General features: G+C 44.2%; 1 protein-coding gene across 4 annotated transcripts in view; it reads left to right on the top strand.

Annotated features, from left to right (window-relative positions):
- LOC100145470 overlaps positions 1 to 19117 on the top strand; it is a 67194-nt gene that overhangs the window by 32189 nt on the left and 15888 nt on the right. For 2 of the 4 annotated variants that reach the window (XM_031892792.1, XM_031892793.1), the window contains exon 11: positions 6917 to 7219. The exons of the other annotated variants lie outside the window; for them this stretch is intronic. In XM_031892792.1, coding sequence (XP_031748652.1) covers positions 6917 to 7219 — 303 coding nt within the window. The remainder of the gene's footprint in view (positions 1 to 6916; positions 7220 to 19117) is intronic. 4 annotated transcript variants of the gene reach the window in all.

Raw genomic sequence — 19117 nt, 5'->3', positions numbered from 1 at the left:
TTCCTCTTTCCCATCTCTCCTTGCCTTATTGCCTATCTCTTTCCCATCTCTCCTTGCCTTATTGCCTATCTCTTTCCCATCTCTCCTTGCCTTATTGCCTTTCCCTTTCCCATCTCTCCTTGCCTTATTGCCTATCTCTTTCCCATCTCTCCTTGCCTTATTGCCTATCTCTTTCCCATCTCTCCTTGCCTTATTGCCTTTCCCTTTCCCATCTCTCCTTGCCTTATTGCCTATCTCTTTCCCATCTCTCCTTGCCTTATTGCCTTCCTCTTTCCCATCTCTCCTTGCCTTATTGCCTTCCTCTTTCCCATCTCTCCTTGCCTTATTGCCTTTCTCTTTCCCATCTCTCCTTGCCTTATTGTCTATCTCTTTCCCATCTCTCCTTGCCTTATTGCCTTGACTTCCTCTTTCCCATCTCTCCTTGCCTTATTGCCTTGACTTCCTCTTTCCCATCTCTCCTTGCCTTATTGCCTTTCTCTTTCCCATCTCTCCTTGCCTTATTGCCTATCTCTTTCCCATCTCTCCTTGCCTTATTGTCTATCTCTTTCCCATCTCTCCTTGCCTTATTGCCTATCTCTTTCCCATCTCTCCTTGCCTTATTGCCTATCCCTTTCCCATCTCTCCTTGCCTTATTGCCTTCCTCTTTCCCATCTCTCCTTGCCTTATTGCCTTCCTCTTTCCCATCTCTCCTTGCCTTATTGCCTATCTCTTTCCCATCTCTCCTTGCCTTATTGTCTATCTCTTTCCCATCTCTACTTGCCTTATTGCCTTCCTCTTTCCCATCTCTCCTTGCCTTATTGCCTTCCTCTTTCCCATCTCTCCTTGCCTTATTGCCTATCTCTTTCCCATCTCTCCTTGCCTTATTGCCTATCTCTTTCCCATCTCTCCTTGCCTTATTGCCTATCTCTTTCCCATCTCTACTTGCCTTATTGCCTTCCTCTTTCCCATCTCTCCTTGCCTTATTGTCTATCTCTTTCCCATCTCTCCTTGCCTTATTGCCTTCCTCTTTCCCATCTCTCCTTGCCTTATTGCCTTCCTCTTTCCCATCTCTCCTTGCCTTATTGCCTTCCTCTTTCCCATCTCTCCTTGCCTTATTGCCTATCTCTTTCCCATCTCTCCTTGCCTTATTGCCTATCTCTTTCCCATCTCTCCTTGCCTTATTGCCTATCTCTTTCCCATCTCTACTTGCCTTATTGCCTTCCTCTTTCCCATCTCTCCTTGCCTTATTGTCTATCTCTTTCCCATCTCTACTTGCCTTATTGCCTTCCTCTTTCCCATCTCTCCTTGCCTTATTGCCTATCTCTTTCCCATCTCTCCTTGCCTTATTGACTTCCTCTTTCCCATCTCTCCTTGCCTTATTGTCTATCTCTTTCCCATCTCTCCTTGCCTTATTGCCTTCCTCTTTCCCATCTCTCCTTGCCTTATTGTCTATCTCTTTCCCTTCTCTACTTGCCTTATTGCCTTCCTCTTTCCCATCTCTCCTTGCCTTATTGCCTTCCTCTTTCCCATCTCTCCTTGCCTTATTGCCTATCTCTTTCCCATCTCTACTTGCCTTATTGCCTTCCTCTTTCCCATCTCTCCTTGCCTTATTGCCTATCTCTTTCCCATCTCTCCTTGCCTTATTGACTTCCTCTTTCCCATCTCTCCTTGCCTTATTGTCTATCTCTTTCCCATCTCTCCTTGCCTTATTGCCTTCCTCTTTCCCATCTCTCCTTGCCTTATTGCCTTCCTCTTTTCCCATCTCTCCTTGCCTTATTACCTATCTCTTTCCCATCTCTCCTTGCCTTATTGTCTATCTCTTTCCCATCTCTACTTGCCTTATTGCCTTCCTCTTTCCCATCTCTCCTTGCCTTATTGCCTTCCTCTTTCCCATCTCTCCTTGCCTTATTGCCTTCCTCTTTCCCATCTCTCCTTGCCTTATTGCCTTTCTCTTTCCCATCTCTCCTTGCCTTATTGTCTATCTCTTTCCCATCTCTCCTTGCCTTATTGCCTTGACTTCCTCTTTCCCATCTCTCCTTGCCTTATTGTCTATCTCTTTCCCATCTCTACTTGCCTTATTGCCTTCCTCTTTCCCATCTCTCCTTGCCTTATTGCCTTCCTCTTTCCCATCTCTCCTTGCCTTATTGCCTTCCTCTTTCCCATCTCTCCTTGCCTTATTGCCTATCTCTTTCCCATCTCTCCTTGCCTTATTGTCTATCTCTTTCCCATCTCTCCTTGCCTTATTGCCTATCTCTTTCCCATCTCTCCTTGCCTTATTGCCTTCCTCTTTCCCATCTCTCCTTGCCTTATTGCCTTCCTCTTTCCCATCTCTCCTTGCCTTATTGCCTATCTCTTTCCCATCTCTCCTTGCCTTATTGCCTATCTCTTTCCCATCTCTCCTTGCCTTATTGCCTATCTCTTTCCCATCTCTACTTGCCTTATTGCCTTCCTCTTTCCCATCTCTCCTTGCCTTATTGTCTATCTCTTTCCCATCTCTACTTGCCTTATTGCCTTCCTCTTTCCCATCTCTCCTTGCCTTATTGACTTCCTCTTTCCCATCTCTCCTTGCCTTATTGTCTATCTCTTTCCCATCTCTACTTGCCTTATTGCCTTCCTCTTTCCCATCTCTCCTTGCCTTATTGTCTATCTCTTTCCCATCTCTACTTGCCTTATTGCCTTCCTCTTTCCCATCTCTCCTTGCCTTATTGTCTATCTCTTTCCCATCTCTACTTGCCTTATTGCCTTCCTCTTTCCCATCTCTCCTTGCATTATTGCCTTCCTCTTTCCCATCTCTCCTTGCCTTATTGCCTTTCTCTTTCCCATCTCTCCTTGCCTTATTGTCTATCTCTTTCCCATCTCTCCTTGCCTTATTGCCTTGACTTCCTCTTTCCCATCTCTCCTTGCCTTATTGCCTATCTCTTTCCCATCTCTCCTTGCCTTATTGTCTATCTCTTTCCCATCTCTCCTTGCCTTATTGCCTATCTCTTTCCCATCTCTCCTTGCCTTATTGCCTTCCTCTTTCCCATCTCTCCTTGCCTTATTGCCTTCCTCTTTCCCATCTCTCCTTGCCTTATTGCCTTCCTCTTTCCCATCTCTCCTTGCCTTATTGCCTATCTCTTTCCCATCTCTCCTTGCCTTATTGTCTATCTCTTTCCCATCTCTACTTGCCTTATTGCCTTCCTCTTTCCCATCTCTCCTTGCCTTATTGCCTTCCTCTTTCCCATCTCTCCTTGCCTTATTGCCTATCTCTTTCCCATCTCTCCTTGCCTTATTGCCTATCTCTTTCCCATATCTCCTTGCCTTATTGCCTATCTCTTTCCCATCTCTACTTGCCTTATTGCCTTCCTCTTTCCCATCTCTCCTTGCCTTATTGTCTATCTCTTTCCCATCTCTCCTTGCCTTATTGCCTTCCTCTTTCCCATCTCTCCTTGCCTTATTGCCTTCCTCTTTCCCATCTCTCCTTGCCTTATTGCCTTCCTCTTTCCCATCTCTCCTTGCCTTATTGCCTTCCTCTTTCCCATCTCTCCTTGCCTTATTGCCTATCTCTTTCCCATCTCTCCTTGCCTTATTGCCTATCTCTTTCCCATCTCTACTTGCCTTATTGCCTTCCTCTTTCCCATCTCTCCTTGCCTTATTGTCTATCTCTTTCCCATCTCTACTTGCCTTATTGCCTTCCTCTTTCCCATCTCTCCTTGCCTTATTGCCTATCTCTTTCCCATCTCTCCTTGCCTTATTGACTTCCTCTTTCCCATCTCTCCTTGCCTTATTGTCTATCTCTTTCCCATCTCTCCTTGCCTTATTGCCTTCCTCTTTCCCATCTCTCCTTGCCTTATTGCCTTCCTCTTTCCCATCTCTCCTTGCCTTATTACCTATCTCTTTCCCATCTCTCCTTGCCTTATTGTCTATCTCTTTCCCATCTCTACTTGCCTTATTGCCTTCCTCTTTCCCATCTCTCCTTGCCTTATTGCCTTCCTCTTTCCCATCTCTCCTTGCCTTATTGCCTTCCTCTTTCCCATCTCTCCTTGCCTTATTGCCTATCTCTTTCCCATCTCTCCTTGCCTTATTGCCTTGACTTCCTCTTTCCCATCTCTCCTTGCCTTATTGCCAATCTCTTTCCCATCTCTCCTTGCCTTATTGCCAATCTCTTTCCCATCTCTCCTTGCCTTATTGCCTTCCTCTTTCCCATCTCTCCTTGCCTTATTGCCTATCTCTTTCCCATCTCTCCTTGCCTTATTGCCTTCCTCTTTCCCATCTCTCCTTGCCTTATTGCCTATCTCTTTCCCATCTCTCCTTGCCTTATTGCCTATCTCTTTCCCATCTCTCCTTGCCTTATTGCCTATCTCTTTCCCATCTCTCCTTGCCTTATTGCCTATCTCTTTCCCATCTCTCCTTGCCTTATTGCCTATCTCTTTCCCATCTCTCCTTGCCTTTTTGCCTATCTCTTTCCCATCTCTCCTTGCCTTATTGCCTATCTCTTTCCCATCTCTCCTTGCCTTATTGCCTATCTCTTTCCCATCTCTCCTTGCCTTATTGCCAATCTCTTTCCCATCTCTCCTTGCCTTATTGCCAATCTCTTTCCCATCTCTCCTTGCCTTATTGCCAATCTCTTTCCCATCTCTCCTTGCCTTATTGCCTTCCTCTTTCCCATCTCTCCTTGCCTTATTGCCTATCTCTTTCCCATCTCTCCTTGCCTTATTGCCTATCTCTTTCCCATCTCTCCTTGCCTTATTGCCTTGACTTCCTCTTTCCCATCTCTCCTTGCCTTATTGCCTATCTCTTTCCCATCTCTCTTTGCCTTATTGCCTAACTCTTTCCCATCTCTCCTTGCCTTATTGCCTTCCTCTTTCCCATCTCTCCTTGCCTTATTGCCTTCCTCTTTCCCATCTCTCCTTGCCTTATTGCCTATCTCTTTCCCATCTCTCCTTGCCTTATTGCCTATCTCTTTCCCATCTCTCCTTGCCTTATTGCCTTGACTTCCTCTTTCCCATCTCTCCTTGCCTTATTGCCTATCTCTTTCCCATCTCTCCTTGCCTTATTGCCTATCTCTTTCCCATCTCTCCTTGCCTTATTGCTTTCCTCTTTCCCATCTCTCCTTGCCTTATTGCTTATCTCTTTCCCATCTCTCCTTGCCTTATTGCCTATCTCTTTCCCATCTCTCCTTGCCTTATTGCCTATCTCTTTCCCATCTCTCCTTGCCTAATTGCCTATCTCTTTCCCATCTCTCCTTGCCTTATTGCCTATCTCTTTCCCATCTCTCCTTGCCTTATTGCCTATCTCTTTCCCATCTCTCCTTGCCTTATTACCTTCCTCTTTCCCATCTCTCCTTGCCTTATTGCCTTTCCCTTTCCCATCTCTCCTTGCCTTATTGCCTTTCCCTTTCCAATCTCTCCTTGCCTTATTGCCTTTCCCTTTACCATCTCTCCTTGCCTTATTGCCTATCTCTTTCCCATCTCTCCTTGCCTTATTGCCTTTCCCTTTCCCATCTCTCCTTGCCTTATTGCCTTTCCCTTTCCAATCTCTCCTTGCCTTATTGCCTTTCCCTTTACCATCTCTCCTTGCCTTATTGCCTATCTCTTTCCCATCTCTCCTTGCCTTATTGCCTTTCCCTTTCCAATCTCTCCTTGCCTTATTGCCTTTCCCTTTCCCATCTCTCCTTGCCTTATTGCCTATCTCTTTCCCATCTCTCCTTGCCTTATTGCCTATCTCTTTCCCATCTCTCCTTGCCTTATTGCCTTTCCCTTTCCCATCTCTCCTTGCCTTATTGCCTATCTCTTTCCCATCTCTCCTTGCCTTATTGCCTTTCTCTTTCCCATCTCTCCTTGCCTTATTGCCTTTCTCTTTCCCATCTCTCCTTGCCTTATTGCCTTTCCCTTTCCCATCTCTCCTTGCCTTATTGCCTTTCCCTTTCCCATCTCTCCTTGCCTTATTGCCTTTCCCTTTCCCATCTCTCCTTGCCTTATTGCCTTTCTCTTTCCCATCTCTCCTTGCCTTATTGCCTATCTCTTTCCCGTCTCTCCTTGCCTTATTGCCTTGACTTCCTCTTTCCCATCTCTCCTTGCCTTATTGCCTTTCCCTTTCCCATCTCTCCTTGCCTTATTGCCTATCTCTTTCCCATCTCTCCTTGCCTTATTGCCTTTCTCTTTCCCATCTCTCCTTGCCTTATTGCCTTTCCCTTTCCCATCTCTCCTTGCCTTATTGCCTTCTTTCCCATCTCTTATTGCCTTTCTCTTTCCCATCTCTCCTTGCCTTATTGCCTATCTCTTTCCCATCTCTCCTTGCCTTATTGCCTTTCCCTTTCCCATCTCTCCTTGCCTTATTGCCTTCCTCTTTCCCATCTCTCCTTGCAAAGTCACATGGTATCAGCCTTACTATTTCCAGATTGTCTAAGTCTGCCATCTGCAGGCTGGAGGTGGCATTTGCACAGTCCTCATTTGCCTGCCTGTTACAATATATATCTATGCCCTTTTCCCTTGATGCACCATTTATTGATCGTCTGTGTGCTCCCTCAGAGATCAGCTGACAGGAAGTGATGCAGCTCTAACTGTAACAGGAAGTAGTGTGGGAGTAAAAGACAGAATTCTGCCCATTCATTGGCTGTTGGGCCTAGCATGTATGTGTGCCCTTGGTTGGTGTGAGAGCATGGTGCTTTCATATGTGCCAGAGGGTGGAGGTTAGCAATTAAAATGGCAGTTTTTCTATCTGGGCTCAAACCCAGCAGGGCACGCTGCTAGTACAGTATCATTTTCAAAGAAAGCCCTTATTTATTTGCCACTGTATTTTACATCCATTACAGTTTTATATTTGTTTTTAGGAACCTGTAATGGTTAGGGGTATAGTTGAACTGTAATTTCCATTTTAGTGTGTGTGTTTAATAAGAAGAAAAATCTCTTCTAGTGACACCAACTCTAATTCTCTATTTATATTTGTGTTTCGGCAGGGTGTCCAATATTTGGTAAGATCCATTCAAGCCAAAAGGGCAATTTCTTCCTAGAGATAAAAGACTTCTACCCGAGAGAAATGAAAGTAGAATGGACGGGTTCCCCGGGGTCGGCAGGGGAGGAGCGCGTGACTCTCAGAAGTGATTTGCTCTACACCGGGGAGAATGATAATAGGACGTATAATGTGATAAGTACCTGTGTGGGTGCAGGGGAGAAGGTGAATATGAATGATATGTACACCCTATGGGCACAAGTACAGCACCAGTCCCTGCAATTGCCCCACGAGGTTACATTACAGCAAGGTAATTATCTAGAAATCATCTCACCAATTGGTGCTCAGCTCCTGTGCGGGATAATTTAGGGGTCACTGTTCTATGCCATTTTATAAAAAAATATATGTTTTCTTGACTATGAAGATTTTCATTCATCCAGATCATGGTATATCTAGTATAAATAAATCTAAAGCAACTGAACTGTTAAGTAATCATTGAAGAAGTTTCAATACTCATCCGAGCAGCTTCTTCAGTTCGAGTGGTATGGGAAGCCCTCAGCATATATACTCTTCCACTAATCCAATCACAATGGCACTGTGTAGCTCTTCCACTAATCCAATCATAATGGCACTGTGTAACTCTTCCACTAATCCAATCCCAATGGCACTGTGTAACTCTTCCACTAATCCAATCACAATGGCACTATGTAACTCTTCCACTCATCCAATCACAATGGCACTGTGTAACTCTTTCACTAATCCAATCACAATGGCACTTTGTAACTCTTCCACTAATCCAATCACAATGGCACTGTGTAACTCTTCCACTAATCCAATCCCAATGACACTGTGTAAAGGTGGCCATACACGAGCAGATCCGCTCGCTTGGCGATGTCGCCAAGCGAGCGGATCTTCCCCCGATATCCCCACCTACGGGTGGGCGATATCGGGGAGCATTTAGGTAAAAAAAATAATAATCCGATCGTTTGGCCCTGGGGCCAGACGATCGGATTATGTGGGCGGCAATGGGGCAGTCGGATCGGGGACCGCATCAACGAGCCGATGCGGTCCCCGATCCGACCAGATTTTCTAACCTGGCCGATCAAGATCTGGCCAATTTCAGGCCAGATATCGGTCGGCCAGGCCGATCTGCTCTCCCCATACACGGGCCGATTAGCTGCCGAATCGGTCCAAGGGACCGATATCTGCAGCTATAGTCGGCCCGTGTATGGCCACCTTAACTCTTTCACTAATCCAATCCCAATGGCACTGTGTAACTCTTCCACTAATCCAATCCCAATGGCACTGTGTAACTCTTCCACTCATCCAATCACAATGGCACTTTGTAACTCTTCCACTAACCCAATCACAATGGTACTTTGTACCTCTTCCACTAATCCAATCACAATGGCACTTTGTAACTCTTCCACTAATCCAATCGCAATGGCACTTTGTAACTCTTCCACTAATCCAATCACAATGGCACTGTGTAACTCTTCCACTAATCCAATCACAATGGTACTTTGTAACTCTTCCACTAATCCAATCACAATGGCACTTTGTAACTCTTCCACTAATCCAATCACAATGGCACTGTGTAACTCTTCCACTAATCCAATCACAATGGCACTTTGTAACTCTTCCACTAATCCAATCACAATGGTACTTTGTACCTCTTCCACTATTCCAATCACAATGGCACTTTGTAACTCTTCCACTAATCCAATCACAATGGTACTTTGTAACTCTTCCACTAATCCAATCACAATGGCACTTTGTAACTCTTCCACTAATCCAATCACAATGGCACTGTGTAACTCTTCCACTAATCCAATCACAATGGCACTTTGTAACTCTTCCACTAATCCAATCACAATGGTACTTTGTAACTCTTCCACTAATCCAATCACAATGGTACTTTGTAACTCTTCCACTAATCCAATCACAATGGCACTTTGTAACTCTTCCACTAATCCAATCACAATGGCACTGTGTAACTCTTCCACTCATCCAATCACAATGGCACTGTGTAACTCTTCCACTAATCCAATCACAATGGCACTTTGTAACTCTTCCACTAATCCAATCACAATGGTACTTTGTAACTCTTCCACTAATCCAATCACAATGGTACTTTGTAACTCTTCCACTAATCCAATCACAATGGCACTTTGTAACTCTTCCACTAATCCAATCCCAATGGCACTTTGTAACTCTTCCACTAATCCAATCACAATGGCACTTTGTAACTCTTCCACTAATCCAATCGCAATGGCACTTTGTAACTCTTCCACTAATCCAATCACAATGGCACTGTGTAACTCTTCCACTAATCCAATCACAATGGCACTGTGTAACTCTTCCACTCATCCAATCACAATGGCACTGTGTAACTCTTCCACTAACCCAATCACAATGGTACTTTGTACCTCTTCCACTAATCCAATCACAATGGCACTTTGTAACTCTTCCACTAATCCAATCACAATGGTACTTTGTAACTCTTCCACTAATCCAATCACAATGGCACTTTGTAACTCTTCCACTAATCCAATCGCAATGGCACTTTGTAACTCTTCCACTAATCCAATCACAATGGCACTGTGTAACTCTTCCACTAATCCAATCACAATGGCACTGTGTAACTCTTCCACTCATCCAATCACAATGGCACTTTGTAACTCTTCCACTAATCCAATCACAATGGCACTTTGTAACTCTTCCACTAATCCAATCACAATGGCACTGTGTAACTCTTCCACTAATCCAATCACAATGGCACTGTGTAACTCTTCCACTAATCCAATCCCAATGGCACTGTGTAACTCTTCCACTAATCCAATCACAATGGCACTTTGTAACTCTTCCACTAATCCAATCACAATGGCACTTTGTAACTCTTCCACTAATCCAATCACAATGGCACTTTGTAACTCTTCCACTAATCCAATCACAATGGCACTTTTTAACTCTTCAGAGAGGGGACACCTGAAACTCACAGAGGTGTGAATAATAATAATTATGGAGAGGCCCAAGCAGCAGTTACAAGAAAAAGGTGATAGATTGCCTACAACAACTTGATAAGGAGGAAGCCATTGATCGAGCTTTATACCACTGCCTGTACCCCAGAGAAGCTACACCATGCTTATATGGACTCCCCAAGATACATAAAGATGGAGCACCACTCAGGCCTATTGTAAGCATCAATTCAGTGACTTACAGCATTGCAAAATACTTGGCCAACATCTTAGCCCCATTGGTAGGTAAAACAGTGCCTCATATCCAAAATGCCAAAGAGTTTGTCACCAAGATGCAAGGAGTTAAACTAGAGGCAGAAGAAACGATGGTATCATATGATGTCACTTCACTGTTCACATGTATACTTACCCCAGGGGCTATTGGGACTGTAAACAATCGACTGCAGCAAGATAACACCCTCAGCAGCAGAACGAAGCTCAGTCCCAACCAAGTATGTTTATTGTTAGATTTGTGCCTGAACACCACATACTTCAAATACAAGGACCAATTTTACAGGCAAAAACATGGCTGTGCAATGGGTTCACCAGTTTCTCCCATTGTAGCAAACTTGTATATGGAGGAAGGGGAAAAGAAGGCCCTACTTACATTCAATGGAACTACACCAAGTCACTGGTTCAGGTATGTAGATGACACTTGGGTTATAATCAGAGCCAACGAAGTGGCAGCCTTTTCAGAACACATTAACTCAGGGGACAATAATATCAAGTTCACGAGGGAGGATGTGCATGAGAACAAACTTGCTTTTTGGACTGTTTGATATCCATCCAAGAGGGGGGTAACTTGAAAACAGAAGTATACAGGAAACCCACTCACACGGATCAATATCTGTTGTTCGATTCCCACCATCCGCTGGAACACAAACTGGGGGTCATTAGAACTCTACCCCACAGGGCAGAAAGGGTGACAACTGATACAGAGTCCAAGGGCAAGGAACGCAAATATCTGAGAGGAGCACTGAAAGCTTGTGGCCCCCAGACTGGGCCTTTGTCAAAACAACAGCAACTAAGCCCAACAGGAACCCCAAAAGGAATAACCGTCCTGAGACAGAGAGTAGGCGCAATATAGTCACCACCATATGTAGCAGGAGCGTCGGAGAAACTCAGGAGAATTTTCAACAAACACCACATCCCTGTGTTTTTCAAACCTAGCAACACACTGAGACAAAAACTTGTACACCCAAAGGATCCAACACCAAAGGAAAAACAAAGCAATGTTGTATATGCAGTCCAGTGTAGCGAGGAGTGCACCGACCTTTACATTGGTGAGACAAAGCAACTGCTCTCCAAGCGAATGGCCCAACATAGGGGGGAACTCTACAGGCCAGGACTCTGCTGTATTTCTGCACCTAAAAAACAAGAGACACTCCTTTGAGAATAGTAACATCCAAATTTTGAACAAAGAAGACCGCTGGTTTGAAAGAGGTGTAAAAGAGGCCATTCATGTTAAAGTGAAGAAACCATCCCTAAACAGAGACGGGGGACTTCAACACCATCTGGCTACTACATACACTGCTGTTCTAACATCTGTACCCCGGCAGTTTTAGAACTCTTCCCACATCCATTCATGCAACTCTAACAAGTAACACCTGTTTGGATGAGTTGCATGATACTTGGGTAACCCTCTCACAGTAACCCCCCAGCATTCACACCTCAGTGTCAGTTTCAGATGTCACCTCTCTGAAGAGTTACAAAGTGCCACTGTGATTGGATTAGTGGAAGAGTTACAAAGTGCCATTGTGATTGGATTAGTGGAAGAGTTACAAAGTGCCACTGTGATTGGATTAGTGGAAGAGTTACTAAGTGCCATTGGGATTGGATGAGTGGAAGAGTTACAAAGTGTCACTGTGATTGGATTAGTGGAAGAGTTACAAAGTGCCATTGTGATTGGATTAGTGGAAGAGTTACAAAGTGCCATTGTGATTGGATTAGTGGAAGAGTTACATAGTGCGATTGTGATTGGATTAGTGGAAGAGTTACAAAGTGCCATTGTGATTGGATTAGTGGAAGAGTTACAAAGTGCCATTGTGATTGGATTAGTGGAAGAGTTACAAAGTGCCATTGTGATTGGATTAGTGGAAGAGTTACAAAGTGCCATTGTGATTGGATTAGTGGAAGAGTTACATAGTGCCATTGTGATTGGATGAGTGGAAGAGTTACACAGTGCCACTGTGATTGGATTAGTAGAAGAGTTACAAAGTGCCATTGTGATTGGATTAGTGGAAGAGTTACAAAGTGCCATTGTGATTGGATTAGTGGAAGAGTTACATAGTGCCACTGTGATTGGATTAGTGGAAGAGTTACACAGTGCCACTGTGATTGGATTAGTGGAAGAGTTACATAGTGCCATTGTGATTGAATGAGTGGAAGAGTTACACAGTGCCATTGGAATTGGATTAGTGGAAGAGTTACAAAGTGCCACTGTGATTGGATTAGTGGAAGAGTTACACAGTGCCATTGTGATTGGATGAGTGGAAGAGTTACAAAGTGCCATGTGATTGGATTAGTGGAAGAGTTACACAGTGCAATTGTGATTGGATGAGTGGAAGAGTTACACAGTGCCATTGTGATTGGATGAGTGTAAGAGTTACAAAGTGCCATTGTAATTGGATTAGTGGAAGAGTTACAAAGTGCCATTGTGATTGGATGAGTGTAAGAGTTACAAAGTGCCACTGTGATATGATGAGTGGAAGAGTTACAAAGTGCCATTGTGATTGAATTAGTGGAAGAGTTACAAAGTGCCATTGTGATTGGATGAGTGGAAGAGGTACAAAGTGCCATGTGATTGGATGAGTGGAAGAGTTACAAAGTGCCATTGTGATTGGATTAGTGGAAGAGTTACAAAGTGCCATTGTGATTGGATGAGTGGAAGAGGTACAAAGTGCCATGTGATTGGATGAGTGGAAGAGTTACACAGTGCCATTGTGATTGGATGAGTGGAAGAGTTACATAGTGCCATTGTGATTGGATGAGTGGAAGAGTTACATAGTGCCATTGTGATTGGATGAGTGGAAGAGTTACACAGTGCCATTGGGATTGGATGAGTGGAAGAGTTACACAGTGCCATTGTGATTGGATGAGTGGAAGAGTTACACAGTGCCATTGTGATTGGATTAGTGGAAGAGTTACATAGTGCCATTGTGATTGGATGAGTGGAAGAGTTACACAGTGCCATTGGGATTGGACTAATGGAAGAGTTACACAGTGCCATTGTGATTGGATAAGTGGAAGAGTTACACAGTGCCACTGTGATTGGATTAGTGGAAGAGTTACAAAGTGCCATTGTGATTGAATGAGTGGAAGAGTTACAAAGTGCCATTGTGATTGGATTAGTGGAAGAGTTACAAAGTGCCACTGTGATTGGATTAGTGGAAGAGTTACATAGTGCCATTGTGATTGGATGAGTGGAAGAGTTACACAGTGCCATTTTGATTGGATTAGTGGAAGAGTTACATAGTGCCATTGTGATTGGATGAGTGGAAGAGTTACAAAGTGCCATTGTGATTGGATTAGTGGAAGAGTTACAAAGTGCCATTGTGATTGGATTAGTGGAAGAGTTACAAAGTGCCATTGTGATTGGATTAGTGGAAGAGTTACATAGTGCCATTGTGATTGGATTAGTGGAAGAGTTACACAGTGCAATTGTGATTGGATGAGTTGAAGAGTTACACAGTGCCATTGTGATTGGATGAGTGGAAGAGTTACAAAGTGCCATTGTAATTGGATGAGTGGAAGAGTTACAAAGTGCCATTGTGATTGGATGAGTGGAAGAGTTACAAAGTGCCACTGTGATTGGATGAGTGGAAGAGTTACAAAGTGCCATTGTGATTGGATTAGTGGAAGAGTTACAAAGTGCCATTGTGATTGGATGAGTGGAAGAGTTACACAGTGCCATTGTGATTGGATGAGTGGAAGAGTTACATAGTGCCACTGTGATTGGATGAGTGGAAGAGTTACACAGTGCCACTGTGATTGGATTAGTGGAAGAGTTACACAGTGCCACTGTGATTGGATTAGTGGAAGAGTTACAAAGTGCCATTGGGATTGGATTAGTGGAAGAGTTACAAAGTGCCACTGTGATTGGATTAGTGGAAGAGTTACATAGTGCCATTGTGATTGGATGAGTGGAAGAGTTACACAGTGCCATTGTGATTGGATTAGTGGAAGAGTTACATAGTGCCATTGTGATTGGAGAAGTGGAAGAGTTACAAAGTGCCATTGTGATTGGATTAGTGGAAGAGTTACAAAGTGCCATTGTGATTGGATTAGTGGAAGAGTTACAAAGTGCCATTGTGATTGGATTAGTGGAAGAGTTACATAGTGCCATTGTGATTGGATTAGTGGAAGAGTTACACAGTGCCACTGTGATTGGATTAGTGGAAGAGTTACAAAGTGCCATTGTGATTGGATTAGTGGAAGAGTTACAAAGTGCCATTGTGATTGGATTAGTGGAAGAGTTACATAGTGCCATTGTGATTGGACTAGTGGAAGAGTTACAAAGTGCCATTGTGATTGAATGAGTGGAAGAGTTACACAGTGCCATTGGGATTGGATTAGTGGAAGAGTTACACAGTGCCACTGTGATTGGATTAGTGGAAGAGTTACAAAGTGCCATTGTGATTGAATGAGTGGAAGAGTTACACAGTGCCATTGGGATTGGATTAGTGGAAGAGTTACAAAGTGCCACTGTGATTGGATTAGTGGAAGAGTTACAAAGTGCCATTATGATTGGATTAGTGGACGAGTTACAAAGTGCCACTGTGATTGCATTAGTGGAAGAGTTACAAAGTGCCATTGGGATTGGATTAGTGGAAGAGTTACAAAGTGCCATTGTGATTGGATTAGTGGAAGAGTTACACAGTGCCATTGTGATTGGATTAGTGGAAGAGTTACAAAGTGCCATTGTGATTGAATGAGTGGAAGAGTTACATAGTGCCATTGGGATTGGATTAGTGGAAGAGTTACAAAGTGCCATTGGGATTGGATTAGTGGAAGAGTTACAAAGTGCCACTGTGATTGCATTAGTGGAAGAGTTACAAAGTGCCATTGGGATTGGATTAGTGGAAGAGTTACAAAGTGCCATTGGGATTGGATTAGTGGAAGAGTTACACAGTGCTATTGTTTTTGGATGAGTGGAAGAGTTACACAGTGCCATGTGATTGGATTGGTGGAAGAGTTACACAGTGCAATTGTGATTGGATGAGTGGAAGAGTTACACAGTGCCATTGTGATTGGATGAGTGGAAGAGTTACAAAGTGCCACTGTAATTGGATTAGTGGAAGAGTTACAAAGTGCCACTGTGATTGGATGAGTGGAAGAGTTACAAAGTGCCATTGTGATTGGATTAGTGGAAGAGTTACAAAGTGCCATTGTGATTGGATGAGTGGAAGAGTTACACAGTGCCATTGTGATTGGATGAGTGGAAGAGTTACATAGTGCCACTGTGATTGGATGAGTGGAAGAGTTACACAGTGCCATTGTGATTGGATTAGTGGAAGAGTTACACAGTGCCATTGTGATTGGATTAGTGGAAGAGTTACAAAGTGCCACTGTGATTGGATTAGTGGAAGAGTTACAAAGTGCCATTGTGATTGGATTAGTGGAAGAGTTACAAAGTGCCATTGTGATTGGATGAGTGGAAGAGGTACAAAGTGCCATGTGATTGGATGAGTGGAAGAGTTACAAAGTGCCATTGGGATTGGATTAGTGGAAGAGTTACACAGTGCCATTGGGATTGGATTAGTGGAAGAGTTACATAGTGCCACTGTGATTGGATGAGTGGAAGAGTTACACAGTGCCATTGTGATTGGATTAGTGGAAGAGTTACATAGTGCCATTGTGATTGGATGAGTGGAAGAGTTACACAGTGCCATTGTGATTGGATTAGTGGAAGAGTTACATAGTGCCATTGTGATTGGATGAGTGGAAGAGTTACACAGTGCCATTGTGATTGGATTAATGGAAGAGTTACACAGTGCCATTGTGATTGGATTAATGGAAGAGTTACAAAGTGCCATTGGGATTGGATGAGTGGAAGAGTTACAAAGTGCCATTGTGATTGGATGAGTGGAAGAGTTACACAGTGCCATTGTGATTGGATGAGTGGAAGAGTTACAAAGTGCCATTGTGATTGGATGAGTGGAAGAGTTACACAGTGCCATTGTGATTGGATGAGTGGAAGAGTTACACAGTGCCATTGTGATTGGATGAGTGGAAGAGTTACACAGTGCCATTGTGATTGGATGAGTGGAATAGTTACACAGTGCCATTGGGATTGGATGAGTGGAAGAGTTACACAGTGCCATTGGGATTGGATGAGTGGAAGAGTTACACAGTGCCATTGGGATTGGATGAGTGGAAGAGTTACACAGTGCCATTATGATTGGATGAGTGGAAGAGTTACACAGTGCCATTGTGATTGGATTAGTGGAAGAGTATATATGCTGAGGACTTCCCATACCAGTCAGTTGAGCAGAAGAAGCTGACTGGATGAGTAGTGAAACGTCTTCAATGATTGGTTAGTGTGTATGCATGATTAATAGTGAATAGGCAGAGACTAGAGGGAAAAGGCAGACAGGGCTGGGATTGGTTAGTGTGTATGCATGATTAATAGTGAATAGGCGGAGACTAGAGGGGGAAGGCAGACAGGGCTGGGATTGATTAGTGTGTATGCATGATTAATAGTGAATAGGCAGTGACTAGAGGGAGAAGGCAGGCAGGACTGGGATTGGTTAGTGTGTATGCATGATTAATAGTGAATAGGCAGTGACTAGAGGGAGAAGGCAGGCAGGACTGGGATTGGTTAGTGTGTATGCATGATTAATAGTGAATAGGCAGTGACTAGAGGGAGAAGGCAGGCAGGGCTGGGATTGGTTAGTGTGTATGCATGATTAATAGTGAGTAGGCGGAGACTAGAGGGAGAAGGCAGGCAGGGCTGGGATTGGTTAGTGTGTATGCATGATTAATAGTGAATAGGCAGTGACTAGAGGGAGAAGGCAGGCAGGACTGGGATTGGTTAGTGTGTATGCATGATTAATAGTGAATAGGCAGTGACTAGAGGGAGAAGGCAGGCAGGACTGGGATTGGTTAGTGTGTATGCATGATTAATAGTGAATAGGCAGTGACTAGAGGGAGAAGGCAGGCAGGACTGGGATTGGTTAGTGTGTATGCATGATTAATAGTGAATAGGCAGTGACTAGAGGGAGAAGGCAGGCAGGGCTGGGATTGGTTAGTGTGTATGCATGATTAATAGTGAATAGGCAGTGACTAGAAGGAGAAGGCAGGCACGGCTGGGATTGATTAGTGTGTATGCATGATTAATAGTGAATAGGCAGAGACTAGAGGGGGAAGGCAGGCAGGGCTGGGATTGGTTAGTGTGTATGCATGATTAATAGTGAATAGGCGGAGACTAGAGGGGGAAGGCAGGCAGGGCTGGGATTGGTTAGTGTGTATGCATGATTAATAGTGAATAGGCGGAGACTAGAGGGAGAAGGCAGACAGGGCTGGGATTGGTTAGTGTGTATGCATGATTAATAGTGAATAGGCAGAGACTAGAGGGAGAAGGCAGACAGGGCTGGGATTGGTTAGTGTGTATGCATGAATAATAGTGAATAGGCAGTGACTAGAGGGAGAAGGCAGACAGGGCTGGGATTGGTTAGTGTGTATGCATGATTAATAGTGAATAGGCAGTGACTAGAGGGAGAAGACAGACAGGGCTGGGATTGGTTAGTGTGTATGCATGATTAATAGTGAATAGGCGGAGACTGGAGAGAGAAGGCAGGGCTGGGATTGGTTAGTGTGTATGCATGATTTATAGTGAGTAGGCGGAGACTAGAGGGAGAAGGTAGGCAGGACTGGGATTGGTTAGTGTGTATGCATGATTAATAGTGAATAGGCAGTGACTAGAGGGAGAAGGCAGGCAGGGCTGTGATTGGTTAGTGTGTATGCATGATTAATAGTGAGTAGGCAGAGACTAGAGGGAGAAGGCAGACAGGACTGGGATTGGTTAGTGTGTATGCATGATTAATAGTGAATAGGCAGTGACTAGAGGGGGAAGGCAGACAGGGCTGGGATTGGTTAGTGTGTATGCATGATTAATAGTGAATAGGCAGTGACTAGAGGGAGAAGGCAGGCAGGGCTGGGATTGGTTAGTGTGTATGCATGATTAATAGTGAATAGGCAGTGACTAGAGGGGGAAGGCAGGAAGGAATAGGATTGGTTAGTGTGTATGCATGATTAATAGTGAATAGGCAGTGACTAGAGGGAGAAGGCAGGCAGGGCTGGGATTGGTTAGTGTGTATGCATGATTAATAGTGAATAGGCAGTGACTAGAAGGAGAAGGCAGGCACGGCTGGGATTGATTAGTGTGTATGCATGATTAATAGTGAATAGGCAGAGACTAGAGGGGGAAGGCAGGCAGGGCTGGGATTGGTTAGTGTGTATGCATGATTAATAGTGAATAGGCGGAGACTAGAGGGGGAAGGCAGGCAGGGCTGGGATTGGTTAGTGTGTATGCATGATTAATAGTGAATAGGCGGAGACTAGAGGGAGAAGGCAGACAGGGCTGGGATTGGTTAGTGTGTATGCATGATTAATAGTGAATAGGCAGAGACTAGAGGGAGAAGGCAGACAGGGCTGGGATTGGTTAGTGTGTATGCATGAATAATAGTGAATAGGCAGTGACTAGAGGGAGAAGGCAGACAGGGCTGGGATTGGTTAGTGTGTATGCATGATTAATAGTGAATAGGCAGTGACTAGAGGGAGAAGACAGACAGGGCTGGGATTGGTTAGTGTGTATGCATGATTAATAGTGAATAGGCGGAGACTGGAGAGAGAAGGCAGGGCTGGGATTGGTTAGTGTGTATGCATGATTTATAGTGAGTAGGCGGAGACTAGAGGGAGAAGGTAGGCAGGACTGGGATTGGTTAGTGTGTATGCATGATTAATAGTGAATAGGCAGTGACTAGAGGGAGAAGGCAGGCAGGGCTGTGATTGGTTAGTGTGTATGCATGATTAATAGTGAGTAGGCAGAGACTAGAGGGAGAAGGCAGACAGGACTGGGATTGGTTAGTGTGTATGCATGATTAATAGTGAATAGGCAGTGACTAGAGGGGGAAGGCAGACAGGGCTGGGATTGGTTAGTGTGTATGCATGATTAATAGTGAATAGGCAGT

This window comes from Xenopus tropicalis, chromosome 9 (assembly GCF_000004195.4).
Source record: "Xenopus tropicalis strain Nigerian chromosome 9, UCB_Xtro_10.0, whole genome shotgun sequence".
NCBI classification, from domain to species: Eukaryota; Metazoa; Chordata; class Amphibia; order Anura; family Pipidae; genus Xenopus; species Xenopus tropicalis.
The sequence above is the reverse complement of the archived record's forward strand: the minus strand, read 5'-3'. Positions and strand labels throughout refer to the sequence as shown.